Source organism: Urocitellus parryii, chromosome X (genome assembly GCF_045843805.1).
Source record: "Urocitellus parryii isolate mUroPar1 chromosome X, mUroPar1.hap1, whole genome shotgun sequence".
In the NCBI taxonomy this organism is placed as follows: Eukaryota; Metazoa; Chordata; class Mammalia; order Rodentia; family Sciuridae; genus Urocitellus; species Urocitellus parryii.
The window spans coordinates 75,346,739-75,364,585 of NC_135547.1; the positions used below are offsets into that span (position 1 = coordinate 75,346,739).

General features: G+C 35.0%; 1 protein-coding gene across 1 annotated transcript in view; it reads right to left on the reverse strand.

The window, feature by feature from the left end:
* The window catches only part of Tex11 (testis expressed 11), a 290,767-nt gene that overhangs the window by 15,943 nt on the left and 256,977 nt on the right, over nucleotides 1–17,847 (reverse strand). The window contains exons 24-26 of the mRNA XM_077793635.1: nucleotides 6,070–6,219; nucleotides 4,752–4,860; nucleotides 3,413–3,533 (exon numbers count right to left, since the gene is read on the reverse strand). Of these exons, the coding sequence (XP_077649761.1) occupies nucleotides 3,413–3,533; nucleotides 4,752–4,860; nucleotides 6,070–6,219 (380 nt within the window). The remainder of the gene's footprint in view (nucleotides 1–3,412; nucleotides 3,534–4,751; nucleotides 4,861–6,069; nucleotides 6,220–17,847) is intronic.

A 17,847-nucleotide genomic window follows, 5' to 3' on the forward strand; every position in this document is an offset into this window, starting at 1 on the left:
CATCAGAAAAACAGAAAACAGTAATAAGCTTAGCCAACCTGAGTCAGAGAACTTGCATCTGTAATAAGACTGAATAAAAGTGGCAAAACCAAAATGCTTAGAGAATTTTTGGCCTCACATAGAGACTATGGAAATTAATCAATGTGGAGTTAAAGCACAATCTAATTTTAATTTTTATTAGTTACTATGGCAAACACACTGGAAGGTCCAAATGAAGTTCACAGTTTAGCAATGGAATTTTCTCTTTGTCCCAAAAGATAGTAAAATTTTTTAAAAAGTTTCAATAGTGAAGTTTAAAAAAAAACTTAAATTCACAAGACCATAATTACACAGCTCCAGGAAAATTTTAGTCTTCTTTAGTCAGTGCGAATTTGTACCAGGTTTTCAACATGCTATACTATTCCACCATCTGTTGTGATTTGCAGGTATTTACTTGTATATGAAGAACAGTTGAGCCCAGAGCACTCAATATCCTTAGATATTAACATGGATACAAATAATGACTTTCTGACTTTAATCTAACCTTCTTTTAATGTTTTATAGCTCCCTTATAATAACAGTACCACCTTACATGTCAAATTAAAGTTTACAACACATATAGTATTTCCATTGATTCTTACAACTCTAGTGTGGGACAGTGAGAGTAGGTACTATTTCCATTTTACAAGTGAGAAAACTCAAGTCCAACAAGAGAGGAATATACCCATTATGCAAAACCAAACAAAACCCCGGTTAGACCCTTACCTCACACCATAAACAAAAATTAACTCAAAATGTATCATAGAGCTATACTTAAAGGCTAAAAATATAAATACAATAACACATAAGAGAAAATATTCACAAACTTGGGTTAGGCAAGGATTTCTTAGCATGACCAAAACCACTATCTATAAGAGAGAAAAATAGATAAGTTAGACTTCATTAAAATTCAAACAAATGATACCATTAACAAAATGAAGAGATTGAGAGAAAATATTTACAAATCATATATCCTATAAAGGACTTATATCTAGTCTACGTTAAGAACTCTTGCAATTCAGGTCCTTGGCCCATTTATTGATTGAACAGACACTTCTCAGAGGAGGACATACAATCAATCAACAAGTACATGAAAAAATGCTCACCATCGCTAGCAGTCAGAGAAATGCAAATCAAAACTACCCTAAGATACCATCTCACTCCAGTAAGACTGGCAGCCATTAGGAAGTCAAACAACAATAAGTGCTGGAGAGGATGTGGGGAAAAGGGCACTCTTGTTCATTGCTGGTGGGACTGCAAATTGGTGCAGCCAATTTGGAAAGCAGTATGGAGATTTCTCGGAAAGCTGGGAATGGAACCACCATTCGACCCAGCTATTCCCCTTCTCGGTCTATTCCCTAAAGCCCTAACAAGAGCATGCTACAGGGACACTGCTACATCGATGTTCATAGCAGCTCAATTCACGATAGCAAGACTGTGGAACCAGCCTAGATGCCCTTCAATAGATGAATGGATAAAAAAAAATGTGGCATTTATATACTATGGAGTATTATTCTGCATTAAAAAATGACAAAATCATAGAATTTGGAGGAAAATGGATGGCATTAGAGCAGATTATGCTAAGTGAAGCTAGCCAATCTTTAAAAAACAAATACCAAATGACTCCTTTGATATAAGGGGAGTAAACAAGGACAGGGTAGGGACGAAGAGCTTGAGAAGAAGATTTACATTAAACAGGGATGAGAGGTGGGAGGGAAAGGGAGTGAGAAGGGAAATTGCATGGAAATGGAAGGCGATCCTCAGGGTTATACAAAATGTCATATAAGAGGAAAGGAGGGGCAAGACAAGATAATACAAATGGAAGAAATGATTTACAGTAGAAGGGGTAGAGAAAGAAAAGGGGAGGGGAGGGGAGGGGAGGGGAGGGGAGGGGGGATAGTAGAGAATAGGACAGACAGCAGAATACATCAGACACTAGAAAGGCAATATGTCAAGCAATGGAAGGGAAACTGATATGATACAGCAATTTGTATATGGGGTAAAAGGGGGAGTTCATAATCCACGTGAATCAAACTGTGTAATACGATGTATTAAGAAATATGTAATGTTATGAACGACCAATAAAAAAAATAATTAAAAAAAAAAGAACTCTTGCAATTCAATAAAAAGATGACTTAGTTTTAAAAGCAGGAAAATAATTAGACATTTTCCCAAAGAAAATAAAAAGATCAATAAGTACATGAAAAATATGACCAACATCATTAGCCAACAAAAAACTATAAGTTAAATCACAATGAACTACCACTCCACACCCACTAGGATGGCTATAATAATAAAAGAGGGGAAATAACAATGCTGGTAAAGATGTAAGGAAATTATAACATTCATTTGCTGTTAGTGGGAATGTAAAATGGTGCCACCACTTTGGGAAACTGATTACAGCTCCTTGAGAAGTTAAACAGTGACCCCAGAAATTCTACTTCTAGGTATATAGCAAAGATAATTGAAATCATATGCTACACAAAGACTTGTATATGAATTAATAGCAGAAGCATTCATAATAGCCAAAAATTGGAAACAACTTCAATGTCTATCAATGAATAAATGGATAGGCAACATGTAGTATAACCATTCAACAGAATATTATTCAACCAAAGAAAAAGGAATGAAATACTGATAATGCTGCAACATGGATGAACCTCAAAAATATAATACTAAGTGAAAGAAGTCAGACACAAGAGGCCACATATTGTATGATTCTATTCATGTGAAACATCCAGAAAAATCTAGAGAGATAGAAAACAGTTCTGTGGTTGTCTGGGTTGCAGGTAGAAGCAGGGACTGCAAGTGGGCAAGAAACTTTTGGCAGGGAGGTAATAGAAATGTTCTAAAGCTGAACTGTGATGATAGTTGTACAACTCTAAAATATACTGACTTGCACATATTCAATGGGTGAATTTTATGATATGTATATTATACTCAGTAAAGCTAGTTTTAAAAAAGCACTAAAGAAATCTGCACTGAAAAAGTAAAAGAAATCAGCAGAGAGGGACTAAAAAGTACAGGTATTTCTTATTTCTTCTACTTAATCACCTGCCTCTGAGAAATGGTGAGAATAATATTTTCACAAAGTCACCATCATCACAGGGGAAGTAAAATTCTACTAGGCTTTGAAAATACAAAGTAGTTCAAGATGGCCAATGGTGCTGATATTTTGACTTAATTCATAATATGCTTGTATTAGAAAATTTGTGCTTTTAACTACTTATATTTCAAAATCCCAGAGAAATTTTGTAGTTCATAACCATATTACAATGTGAATTTGCCCTAAACTCATATCAAAAGCATGATTCCATATTGTTTCTAATATACAAGATAGTTCAGTTCTTTAAAATTAGCTCAAAGTTTAATATTAGCTGGAAGTTTGACTTACAGTGTGGCTAATAAGGCTCAGAACATCTTCAAAATATCCCCAAACTTCTTCCATGGGACAGAGCTCTGCACTTGATGTCCCATCTGGCACTGAAAGGTTAATCAAGATGTGCATACATTTGCTGAAAATCAAAAAGAGAAAACTCATCCCATAAGGAAAGAAATCATTGGCTTCAATGGCTAAGATAAGTAAAATCTGGATCTCATCCCAGACTAAAAGCTTCAAAACACTTCTGTTCTTCCCTTGGTTTTATCTGGCCTCCAACCTCAGAAGACAGATTTTTGAAGCTGTAAAAGGGGTTGACCAATCTTTTCTTTTATCACACCTATGGCTGTCTTTCACTCTTTTTTAGTTTCTAGCACAAAGGAGTAGCGGTTTATTATATTTCATGAGCTGGTTCAATTTATAGGCATTTAAAAGCATCTTGTTACTTCCTCAAATGGGCAAGGGAATTGGGATTTAAATTGGGAAATAATTCCAAGAAAACTGTCTCTTATGTCTTAGAACAGAAAGACTGTAATGAAGTTTTCCAGAGGGGAAAAAAAAATCACACACGTCTATTTTTCCTCATGTCTAGACACAGAAAACAAAAAACTCTCCAGTAAATAATATTTCATACAACACTTACTGGTGCTTAAAAAGTGCTTAGAAAAAAATCTGAGGCAAATATTTTTCTGAGGCAAGTATTTTTCTGTACCATTGGTTGGTTTGTTTTTGTGGTCCTAGGGATCAAACCCAGGGTCTCAAACATGGTAGGCAAGTACACTGCCATTGAGCTATATTCTCAACTCTACCTTTCTGTTTATTTTGAATATCTAGTAATAAAACAAAGGAAAGAAGGTGCCAGGTATGGTGGTGCATGCCTGTAATCCCAGCAACTTGGGAGGCTGAGGTAGGAGGATCGAGAGTTCAAAGCCAGCCTCAACAATTTAGCAAGACTCTAAGCAACTCAGTGAGATCCTAATAAATAAAATAAAATAAAATATAAAAAAGGGCTGGGGATATGTGACTCATCTTTCAAGTGCCCCTTGGGTTCGATTCCCAGTATACTCCCCTAAAAAAAGAAAGGAAGGTACTTAGTAGTTTTATTATATACATATAATCAAGTAAATCACTTTTTTTCCTCTTGCTCTCCTTAGAGAAAATCCGACTCTTTGACCTAAACAATTCTTGGTCTGTAATACAACCCTCAGTATGGAGCTATTCATAGGAGGGACCCCTTCCCCCATCATCTTTTAAGTAGAACCAGTTGATTATAATTGATTATTTATGGGATATCCACTATAGTTCTTTTGGCTATTAAAAATCCTGGATTGGGTGTTGAATTACATTTACTAACCTGTATTTTAAAACATCAATTGATTCTTTCTTTTTGTGGAGCAACAAAGCCTTTTTCAAGGCCTTGAGAGCGATAGAAGGATAGTATGCAGGCGTTTCCAAGGCTAATACTATAGGGAGGGAAGAAAAAAAAGGTTGAGAACACCATAATCTTATCCATCACAGTTTTCACCCCAGGCTACAACTTGCTTTCTCTAATGAAACTAGCCTGAAGCAGATTAAACACACACACACACACACACACACACACACACACACACACAATGAAGATGAATTTTATAAAATGATGAATCCACAGATGCTTTTAGAGGTAGCTTCTTCTTTCTAGGCAGAGTAGCATGGTAGAATTGTCAGGTTACAGCCTTTCTTCAACAAACATCAACAGAAAACCTATTGTTTCTATGGCCCTGTATACAGTCATACAGATGAAGCAACAATTTTATGAACCATAGTCAAAGAAGGGCACACCAATAAAGAAACAGAAAGCAGATCAGTAAAAGAACACTAATCAAAAACAGATTTAATATTTTTATATACTGCTTCTTGCCAGGTACTAAAAATAGGAAACTAGAGTGAATATCAGAGGTAATTAATTCTAAAACTTCCAGATGCCTCTAGAATTGGAGTTCCATTATACAAGGTCATCATCACATGTTCAAAAATATATATCATTTGTTCCATGGCTCTAGGAACTCTGTCTTGGCAAGACCAAGGAAAGGTAAATGTGACTGTTGTGTACTTCAGTGTACCTAATAATGTTAGAGGTAACCTACACTCAAGTCCCTGATACAAAGGGAAAAAAATTAGGCCATTTTGTGCAGTCCACTCTCCAAAAGCCCCCGAGTCCTTAAATCCCACCTGTATTTCAACTACAAATGTGAGTGTGGCAGTTGTGTTAAAAATTTTCCAATATTTCTCTGACATTTCAATAAACAGTTACAATTATGTCATCTTCAATCAGTGAAGCAGTCAATTATCATTTCAAGCTAGCTGTGATAAAGTGACTTTCTGAAGTTTGAGCTTCCCTATTGTGTAGTTACATAATTAAATTCCACACATAGAATAAATTTGAGCACCTATCATGAGCAATGCAGTTCCCTAGGAGTTTATAAGTGCAATAAATATACATAATTATTTTTCATGAACCTGAGGAGATAAATTGTACGAATGATTGTAATACAAAATAGTTTAAGAATGCCATTAGAGAGGGAGAAAAAATGTTTCCCACCTGGAGGTAAGAAAGATGAGTAAAGAGAGAAAAGAAAATAGTATGATCTAAATGGGCACTAGGCTTACAAAAGCATAAATATAGTTCTTACATGCGATTGTTTCAAATGTTTTACTTTCTAAATGAGGCAGTTCCCACACCGATTCCAGGAAGCTGTCCAGTGATGGATCTTTCATTTTGGCTTTAACTTCAAACTCATATAACAGAAGCAATGTTTCACATGGATCTTGTGAGAAGTCCCCTAAGAAAGAGGCAAAAAAGCAACATTCTCTGTGATTCCATTTCATTATTCTCTCCTATTCTAATCTCTCTAAATGGGTAGGTTTTCCCATTCAGGAAAATTAATTTTGCTTACAATTTGAAAGTTATCTCAGGCACTGTAGACAGATTTTTAATTTTTTTTCTTTATGGTACTGGGAACTGAACCCAGAGATGCTCTACCACTAAACCACATCCACAGCCCTTTTTACTATTTTGTTTTGAGACAGGGTCTAAGTTGCCCAGGCTGGCATTGAACTTGTGATCCTCCTGCCTCAGTCTCCCAAGTAGCAGGGATTACAGGCGCACACCACTACACTCAGCCATGGATGGACTGAAAAAAAACCTTTTTATTGGTGAATCATAATTATACAAAATAATGAAATTCATTATACCATATTCATACATGCATATAATTTGATCATCTCATTCCTTATTGTACCTTCCCTTTCCCTCCCATTCTCCTCCCTCCTGCTTCTGCTTGTTCTACACTACTGATCTCCCTTCTTTTATTGATACTTTAATTGGTGCATATATGTTTATGTATATGTTTGAATATGTGTGTGTGTTTGTGTGTGTGTGTGTGTGTGTGTGTATATATAAAATTCACTGTGGTACATTTGTACATAGACAGCAAAATCTGGTAATTTCATTTGCCAGTACTTCTCTATACCCTCCCCCTCTTTCCTCCCTCTCAATCCCTTTCCTCTTCTACTCTATGGATCTTCCTTCTATTTTGTGAGATTTCCCCTCCTTTTTAAATATCTGACCCCCCTTTATATATCTTCCACACATGAAAGAACTTTCAACCCTTGACTTTCTGAGTCTGTCTTATTTCACTTAGCATGATGTTCTCCAATCCATCTATTTACCTGCAAATGACATAAATTTATTCTAAGGCTGAGTAAAACTCCACTGTGTGTATATACTACATTTTCTTTATCCATTCATCTGTTGATGAACACCACTACTTTTAGCATCCTGTAATGCATTCACTAACACTGCCTGCATTTTCTGAAACATCTGCCATGATGCTGCTAACTAGCCTGAAATCCTGCTGTTATTGTTAAAGTTCTAATTAAAATCCAATGAGTCCCTTCCTCCTGTGAACTTGTAAGGTCCATGCTCACTCTCAAGGCTGAATTAAACAGAAGATTCAGTGTGGCATAAACTAATAGTGGTTTTATGTTAAGCAAAGTGGAAGAGAGTTTCTAAGTTGTTTCATTTAGTCAGTCAACAGTATTTTTGGGGTATCACCATGGGAAGAATCTATATCAGATGGCATAAATCATACTATGTGAGACAGTTTTCATTCATCTTTGGTAGAGTGAATGTTAAAAAAGTTTTGAGGTATAGTATACATACAATAAACTGAACAAAGTGCTCTAATCTTCAACACACAACTCAATGAACTATCACACAGATTTAAACCCATGTAATTAGTACCCAGATCATGCTAAAGAACAACTTCCAATGTTTCAGAAGGTTCCCTTGATTTTTATTGCTTATTCTTGAACTTCACTGCTAGTACATAGAAATATAATTAACTTTTGAGTATTAACCTTGTGTCCTAATCTTGCTAAACTCATGTATTAGTTCTAGGAACCTTTTAATAGATTCTTTGGGATTTTCTATATAAACAATCATGTTATCTACAAATAGAGTCTCTCTCTTTTTTTTTCCTCTTCTATCCTTCATTCTATTGCTTATCTATTGCACTGACTGGGACACTTAGGATAATGTTGAAAGGATAAGTTAACAGTAGACAACCTTGACTAGGGGGAAAGTATTCACTCCTTCATTGTTAGGTAGGTTTTGTTTTTTGTAGATGGCCTTTAGTAAGCTGAGGAACTTCCCTTCTGTTCCTAAGTCAGCTAAGAGTTTTCATCATAAAAAAATTTAAAAATTGAATTTTGTCAAATACTTTTTCATTATCTGTTGATTTTATATTTTACTTCTTTAATCTGTTAAACTGATTAATTCATTGAGTTTACAATGTTGAACCTGGGATAAACATCACTTGGTTATGATGTATTACACTTATCATGTTACTAAATTCAATGTGCTGATAATTTGTTGAATATTTTGCCATCTATTTTATGAGAGATGTTTCTTACATTGTCTTTGTTTAGCTTTGATTTCAAAAAATGAAATAGTAGTTGTGCCCTCTGTGTGTGTGCACACACATGCATGCATATGGTGCAAAGTACTGGGGATTAAACACAGGGCCTTGTGGATACTAGGCAAGTGCTCTACAACTGAGCTATATTCCCAACTCCTGTCCTTATCTTTTTTCTGGAAGTCTGTACAAATAAAAATCAGTATTACATCTTCTTTAATCGTTTGGTAGAATTGTTCTGTAGTCTTTTTGTAGGAAGATTATCAATTTAATTAACTTAACAAGTATAAGACTGTATCTATAGCATTGTGTGGGAGCTTTGGTAGCTTGTGACTTAAATAATTTGTCAATTTCATTTAAGACTTCAAATTCATGTGCATAAAGTTGTCCATAATGTTCCCTTTTTAGTCTTTTAAATATCCGTAGAATCTCTAGTGATGGCTCCTGATATTTTTTTGTCTTAATCTGCCTGGATAGAGGTTTTGGCATTGATTTTCTCAAAAGATAAACACACACAAATAGCTTTTAGCTTCATTGATTGTGTTCATTGGTTTCTGTTTTACATTTTATTGATTTGTGCCCTTGTCTTTGTTATTTATTTTCTTCTTGATTTATTAAATTTTGGGATCACACCCAAGGCCTTGCACATGCTAGGCAAGGGCTCTCCCACTGCACTACACCCTCAGCCCCAATATTTTATATGTTTTAATTAAAAAGCATCAAATTTATTTCAGAATCTACTTTCATTTTTGAATTAGATATTTTGGACAGTTATCATATCTTAAAATTCATTATCAGAGATGAAGAAAACATTAAGAAGCTATTAAATACTACAGTGAATACAAATACTGTCCCATGAATTTATAAAAACCATGTTTAATAGCCAAAAGTTCCAGTTACACTACTTAACTGAACGATTCATTTTGACATTCTCATTTTGACATAATTTAGCTTGTTCACACAGTTACTACCAAGTTCAACAAAACCTTTCCAAATTTTAAGACTTTCTTTACACTTGTAAGTATGACTTAACTGTTAATTCTTTAAGAGTTCTTCAAAATAAATATTAAATTCTAATTCACACCTTAAAGCTGTTAGATCAAAAAGTACCACTCCTGTATGAGTTAAAACAAAAACAAGAAAAAGGAAAAAAAATCCCAAAGTGGTATCTATATAATCAGTGAATTATCTGAAAAAATTATTTTAACTATTTCACAATTCTAGTTGTATGAGAAAAAAACTGGACCCACGGTACTACAGTGTTTGTCACTTATTTCTGCAAGTTTTAAATTATTGCTACTCTTCTCAACAACTCATCTCTAAGAAAATATCAGTGTCCTTAAGTAAAAAATGTTATGTCTAGTAGGTGGTATTCTATGTAGTCCAGATAATAAGATGATTCTTTACAAAATTAGGTTTAAAAATTCAGAATGTCTTGATAATAACTAGTTGTCTTAGAAAAACACAGGAAACAGAAGTACTCGTTGATTAATATTATTTTGCTTTGAGAAAGCCAGAAATGATTCTGTTCCAAGAAATAAACAATAATGAATACAAATGTGATTAATATGCTGAATCTCTTTTAAGCTCAAGTACACTTCTCACCTCAGAGAGGGTAATTCTGACTTTTACATTCTTAATATGTTTGTCTACAATAGGACCTCATTTAAAACCATTACTTTGAAGAGAGTTAATAATCTAGTCATTTTTCTCCAAGGATATTTTCATTTTGGTACATAAGCTGCAAAATGGCAAAAAACTAAGTCAGTTATAAAGAATTTGTTGGGCTGGGCTTGTAGAGCACTTGCCTAGCATGTATGAGGCACTGGGTTCAATTTTCAGCACCAGAAAGAAAGAAAGGTAGGTAGGTCGGTCCATTGACAACTGAAAAATAAAAATAAAAGAATTTGTTGTACAGACTGAGTATCCTTTACCTGAAAATGCTTGAGACCAGAAGTGTTTTGGATTTTTTTCAGATTTTGAATATTTGCATATACATAATGAGATATCTTGAGGATGGGACCCAACCCTAAATGCAAAATTCATTTATGTTTCATATGCTCTTTCTACACACTGCCTGAAGGTAATTTTATGCAATATTTTTTAGTGCACCTGTGTTTTGACTGAGACCTATCACATCAGATCAGATGTGGAATTTTCCACTTGTGGCATCATGTCTACAATTCAATAAGTTTGGATTTTGGAGCATTTGGGGTTTTGGATTTTCAGATTAGGGATGCTCAATCTGTATGATGAATGCTAATTTGCAATAATTGTCAACAGATAAACCACATCTCATGAAAGTTTAATAACTGTACTTCAAAGGAAACTATTAAGAAAGGAAAATGACAATGTGAAGAACTGGAGAAAATATATGTGTGTCATATATGTGTTCATGTCATATATTATTGAGTAATAAGAATTACACCTAATTCTTATTATTCAATAATAAAAAAAAAGATAGCCCACTTAAAAATTGAGCAGATTCTGCAATGATCTGTGCCCTCCAAAACTCATATTTAAACTTGAATGCCACCGTGGTCATGTTGTGAGGTGGGGCTTTTAAGGAGGTGACTTAGGTAGGTAGTTAAGAAGGATTAATTAAGCCCAGCCCAACAAATTCTTTATAACTTTCCAGTGGGACTGAGTGAATTCTTCTTTTGAGGGACTGCCACAGTCTGGCTGGGCACAATTCAGGAGCCACTTGTCAAAAGAAATGAACTTTATTTTTAGAACACACACACACTGCACCACACAGCTCCTCAGGAAAAACCCTCAGAGCCCAGCTGCCACCACCAGCTTCCCACAAGCCTCTCAACTTCCCCCACTCCTCCTGCTCTTGAGGCCATTTGGCTGGGTTACGTGGGTGGAGCCAAAAAAGTCCCCCAATGAGCAGCTCCGTGGTCTGAAAGGGCGGGGAAACAGCCCAATGAGCATCAACCCAGAGGAGTCAATCAGTTGGTAGCTAGAAGTTTGCTGGGGCCACTGTGAGCCAATCATCAGCTGGCAGCTGGAAGTTTGCTGGCAGCTGGAAGTTTGCTGGGGCCCCTTCGGCTCTGGCTCTCAACAAGGGACTACATTAGTTATTGTCAGAGAGAGGTTATTATAAAGTGAGGCTGCCCCTCATGAATCTTCTTCATATACTTGTTTGCTCTTTCATGTTCTGCCATGTTATACACCTCACCAGATGCCTCTGTTATGCATTTGGACTTCCCAGCCTCCAAAACTGTGAGTCAAAGCAAGCTTCCTTATTTGTGTACAATGAATTGAAATGCATTCTGCTGTCATGTAAAACTAAGTAGAATAAAAAAAAGTAACCTTCCTTATAAATTACCCAGTCTCAAGTACTCTGTTAGAGCAACAGAAACACAGACTAAGACAGGATCTGAAAAGATGTTTCTCCAAAGAAGATGTATAATAGCCAGTAACCATCTGAAAAGATGCTCGACACCATTGGTCTTGAAGAAAATTAGTAATTAGGAAATCAAACCTACAATGGGATACAACTACACAATCACTGGGATGGCTATAATCAAAAAGTCAGACAATACATGTGTTGCAAAGAAGAAGAGAAATCTGAGGATTCATGTATTGCTGGTGGGAATGTAAAATGGTACAGATACTTTGGGAAATACTGACAGTTCCTCAAATTATTAAATATAAGAGTTACAATATGACCTAGCAATTCCTCTCCTAGGTGTACACTCAAGAAAAGTGAAAATATATCCACACAAAACCTTGTGTATAAACGTTTATAGCAGTATTATTTATAGTAGCAAAAAGGCAGAAACAACCCAAATGTCTATCAACTGATGAATGGATAAATGAAATATGGGATATCCATGCAACGGAAGATTTGGCCATAAAAAGTAATGACGTACCAATACATGCCATGGCATAGATGAACTTAGAATATATGTCACAAAAGTTCATACATTAGGCTGTGGATATAGCTCAGTTGTTAGAGTGCTTGCCTTGCATGCACAAAGTCCTAGGTTCAATCCCCAGTACCACACACAAGAAAAGTCCACATATTACATGATTCCATTTATATAAAATATCCAGAATATGGAAATCTTTACAAATAGAAAGTAGATTAGTGCTTGCTTAGGACTTGTGGGAGATATGCAAAGATAAGTAAAGGGTTCAGAGTTTCTGATCAAATTTAATACTACAAAATTGTTGACGATGGTTTCACATATCTGTATATAGACTAAAATGTAATGAGTGAATTTCATGCATGTGAATTATATCTCAATAAGTGGCTTATCAAATAGAATTTATACTCTGTATGCCTTCTTTTGTACTCAACTTTTCCTAATGATGTCTGTGATATCTAACCACATTTTATATATTTCAGAAGTTAATTCCTTTTATTGTTCTATAATATTCCAATGTATGACTACATTACAGTTTAGTTAATCCATTCTTCTGTTGATGAGTGGTAAGGTTGTTTCAAAATTTTAGCTCTTATGAATACAGCTTTGGTGAACATTCTTGTACATATTTTGGCAAAAAGATGCATTCATTCCACCTGAGTATGTATCAAGGGGTGATACTACAGGGTCGTTTCTGGATAGGTACATGTCAGTTTTAGCAGATAATGCCAAACACTTTTCTAAAGTAGATGTCACAATTATATTTCTACCAGCAATGTATCAGAGCTACAGTTGCTTCCCATCCTTATTAACACTTGGAATTTATTTCAGTGAGTGTGCAGTGGCCCTATTTTGCATTTCCTTGATGAGTAATGTATTGACCATCTGTATATCCTCTTCTGTAAAATTCTCATTCAATTCCTTGCCCATTTTTTATTGTGCTGTTTACAATAGTTCTTTATATATTTTGGAATTTGTCAAGCTTATTTATCAGTTTTTTTCTTCCAATCAGTGGATTGTGTTTTTTTTCCTCAGTGCTATCTTTTAACACATTGAAGTTCTCAACTGGCCATAAGTCCACTTCATCAATATTTTCTTATATAATTAGTAATTTTGTGGCCCTACAGTCATTAAGATATTATCCTATGATTTTTCTTAGAAACCTTATTGTTTTACACTATGATCCATTTTTTTTTTTTGAGTTGGGGTCTCACTATATTGCCAGGCTGGCCTTGAACTCCTGGGCTCAAGCAATCCTACCTCAGGTTCCCAAGTAGCTGAGAGTACAGGCATACATCAATTTACCTGGCTTATCTCAAATCAATGTTTGTATATGGTATGAAAGAGGGGGTCAATATTCACGGATATTTCATTGATTTTACACATATAGATATATAATTGTTCTAGCACTTTAGTGGGATATGAAAACTATCCCACTGAATAGCACTGGAGACCTTTGTTGCAAATCAAATGACCATGTGTTGGCCTATTTCTGGGCTATATTCTGGGCTCTCTCTTCTGTGATATGAGTCTTCAAACTCTATTAATATTTTCCAAGATTTCCCTTTGCATTTTCAAACATATTTTAATGTCATCCTTTCAGTTTCACAAGCTAGGATTTTTTTTTGTACTGGGGATTGAACCCAGGAACACTCACCCATTGAGTCACATCCCCAGCCCTATTTTGTATCTTATTTAGAGAGACAGGGTCTCACTGAGTTGCTTAGCACCTCACTTTTTGTTGAGGCTGGCTTTGAACTCACAATCCTCCTGATTCAACCTCCAGAGCCACTGGGATTGCAGGCATGCATCACTCTGCATCTTCTAGGATTTTGATTGGGATTGTTTTAATCTTTGGATCAAGATGGGAAAATTGACATAATAATAATAATAATAATAATAATGATTTTTCCAGTCCATGAACATAACATACATCTTCATTTATTTAGGTATTCTAAAATTTCTCTCAGCAATGTTTCAAATATTTTTTAGTTTTCAGTATAGAAGTCTTCTTATCTTTCATTATAGATTGATTACTGGCATTTGATGTTTTTTTTTTTTTTCATTTCATGGATTTTGATGCTATTTAAAATGGTATTTTAAAGGCTCATTTTCTAATCACTTCTTGTTAGCATACAGAAACAGAATTAATTTTTGTATAATGTTCTGTATTCAACAACCATACCAAATTCATTATTTAAAAGGGCTGGGGATGTGGCTCAAGCGGTAGCGAGCTCGCCTGGCATGTGTGTGGCCTGGGTTCAATCCTCAGCACCACATACAAACAAAGATGTTGTGTCCGCTGAAAACTAAAAATAAATAAATAAATAAATAAATAAATAAATAGTAAAATTCAAAAAAATGAATCAAAAATAAAACACAGATACAGAAAACCATAGTATCTGTATCTGTGCATGTTCGTTCTCTCTCTCTCTATCTCTCTCTCTCTCTCTAGTAGTTCTGTTATAACCTTTCCTTTTGTTTTGAAAACTTGAATTTGTTCCCTATAACACAGGGAATGATTTAAGCGTGGTGTAAATTAAGTATTTGCTTGTATTTAATTTATATGAAATAGTAGATAAATGCAGAAAACCGCAGCTAGTTGAATCATGCTGTGTAGGAACACACAAAATATACACAAGTGCACCATTGAAACTTCTATCAGCTACCTCAGTTCACTGCATATGTTATAAGCCCACACCCATATATGGCTGTTGCTAAAATTTGCATCAGATTTCAGATAACCTTCCTTCCATCACTTCACAGTATCTCACAAGCTGCATTCCTTATGATATCTACTTACACAAGCAACTGTCAAGTTTTTTTCAAGACATGCCATATTTATTACACTATTGATGCATTTTTAGTCATTTAACATATATAAAACTGCTAAAATTTTATTAAGTCCCTATCTTTTTTAAATGTGTCACTGACCAAGTTTTTGCATGTTATGTCCCTAACCCCATTTTCTCCACAATTCCTTGGTTTTTATTGCAAAATTTTGCATACTATATTCATTTTTAGCAACACATATGCCATGTTATAGCAGAACTCATGATACATATAAAGTTTCTTCATAATTTGCTAATCCATATCTCCATGAAAACCAAAGCTCCTGACTAGAGTACAATATTGTGCACAGTTCTTTTTGTCTTTATCTTTGTGTCCAGTCAAAACAATGTTTTTCAAAGTTACTTAAATCAACACTATTTCCCCACACCTGTCAGTATATTTATGTAGCTCATTTGTAATATAGTTAGACTCATTTGTCAGAGTCTGAATTCCATCTGGAGTGCCTCCACATTCTTAATGACTTATTTTTAAATTGTGTACAGTAAAATCTACTCTTTGTGGCATATATTTCTAGGGTTTTGATGAATGCATAGAGTTGTCTATCTACTCTCACAGCTCTTTACTGAATAGTTCATTGTCCCCAAATTTTTCTCTGATTGCTCCTTTATTCCCCATCTTATGTCCAACCTCTGCCAACCACTGTTTTCTCTTCCTATATTCTACCTATTCCAGAATATAATATAAATGGAATCATAACCTTTTGGGTCTCCCTTTTTCTTTCTCACTTAGCAAATGCATTTAACATCATTCACTGAACAGCATTCCATTGTTTAGAGTACCACACTTTGTTTAGCCATTTGAGGTAATCATTTTGTTGTTGTTGGCATGTGTGGTAAACTCCTGAGCATAGCTAGTTCTCTATGATGCTTTCAGTCATGGTTTAGAAATTGCTCCACTATTATGAACACTTCAGATAGGCAGAACTCCTAGTCAGTGTATACATAGAGCAAGGCTAATACATATTAGCCCCACTTCTCAGATGTAGAATTTAAGGCTGAGAGATTAAGAACTTGTGCCCATAGAAACAAAGCAAACTAAGGAAGACCTAGGACTATCATCTCAGATGTTCTTATTCACAACCCACATACTGGAAAGCAAGTAAAGATGAATAAATATGACTAAAAATGGTGGAATATAGAACCTAGGGAGGATAATTTTTGAAGTATTTGATCTGAAGAAGAGAGAACCTTGCAAACACTTTGGAAATGATCTTGAAGCAATCAGATGGTCTTTATGAGACAGCAGGGAGAGAGTGACCAAGTAAACCTAAGATATGAAATGGGTTACTAGGAGGCCTATAATTATTCCAGTTCAATGTTGAATGGAAGTTGTAATGTACATGTCTCATTACCTGACATGGGTGGGAAAGTGTAATTTCACCATTAAATATGAAATAATGAGTTCTTTGTTTTTAGGTACTGTTTATCAGGGTGGGGAAGTTACATTCTATTCTAAGTTTGTTAAATGTTTTCATCAGGAATGGGTATTAACTTTTTTAAATGTTTATGAATCACTGGGCGTGGTGGCACACACAGGTAATCCCAGCAGTTTGGGAGGCTAAGGCAGGAGAATCAAGAGTTCAAAGTCAGCCTCAGCAAAGCAAGGCACTGAGCAACTCAGTGCAACCCTGTCTCTAAATAAAATACAAAATAGGGCTAGGGATGTGGCTCAGTGGTCAAGTGCCCCTGAGTTGAATCTCTGGTACCTCCCCCACCAAATGCTTTCAAATCTATTGAGATGATCATATGTTTCCCTTTATTTGGTTAATGTGCACTGATTTTTGTATGTTGAATTCCTGGGGTGAATACTAATGGGTCATTAAATATCTTTTTAAAAAATATCTTATTTTTTGTTTTAATTAGTTATACATGAGAGTAGAATGCACTGTGATACATCACATATGAAGGAATATAATTTCTCATTCTTCTGGTAAGTACCCTTTCAACATATTGCTGTATTTAATTTTCTAAATTTTGTTTATGATTTTTGTATAGATTATTTAAGACATGAACTTGAATTTTTCTTTTACTGAAATATCCTTTTTCATGTTTTGGCATCAGAGTCATGCTGGCCTCCTAAAACCAATGTGTTACCTAATTATTTTCTGTAAGAGATATTTGTACAGGATTGCTATTGTTTTATTCTTACATATTTAGAAAAATCTACTAGTGAAGAAATTTTCTTTGCAGGAAAGTATTTATTTTTAAGATTTCATTTGTTTAACAGAACTATTCAAAATAGTCTAAATGGGACTATTCAGATTTTCTCTTTGGGCCAATTTTGGTAGTAATACTTTTCTAGGAACTTGTCCATTTATCTAGGTCAAATGCAGAGGCATAAAGTTACTCAAAACTTTCAAAATAGTCTATTATTGTGGGGTGCTTACTTTTGTACTAAGGATTGAACCCAGAGGAGCTTTATCACTGAACTGAACCTCCAGCCCTTTTTATTTTGAGAAAGGTCTCACTAAGTCATCCAGGCTGGCCTTGAACTTGCAATCCTCCTGCCTCAGTCTCCCAAGTAGCTGGGATAATAGGTATGCACCAATGGTATCTGTTTTTAATGTCTGAGGGATTTATGGTGGTGTTTACTTTTGAATTACTGATATTAGTAAGTGGTGTTCTTTTTTTTTCTTCTTAAATCCATCTTGTGAGGAGTTTAGCAATTATATTCATCTTTCACAAGAACCAGCTTTTGGCTTTGTTGATTTTCCGTATTGCATGTGTGTTTTCTATTTCGCTGTTTTCTGCTGTTACCTTCA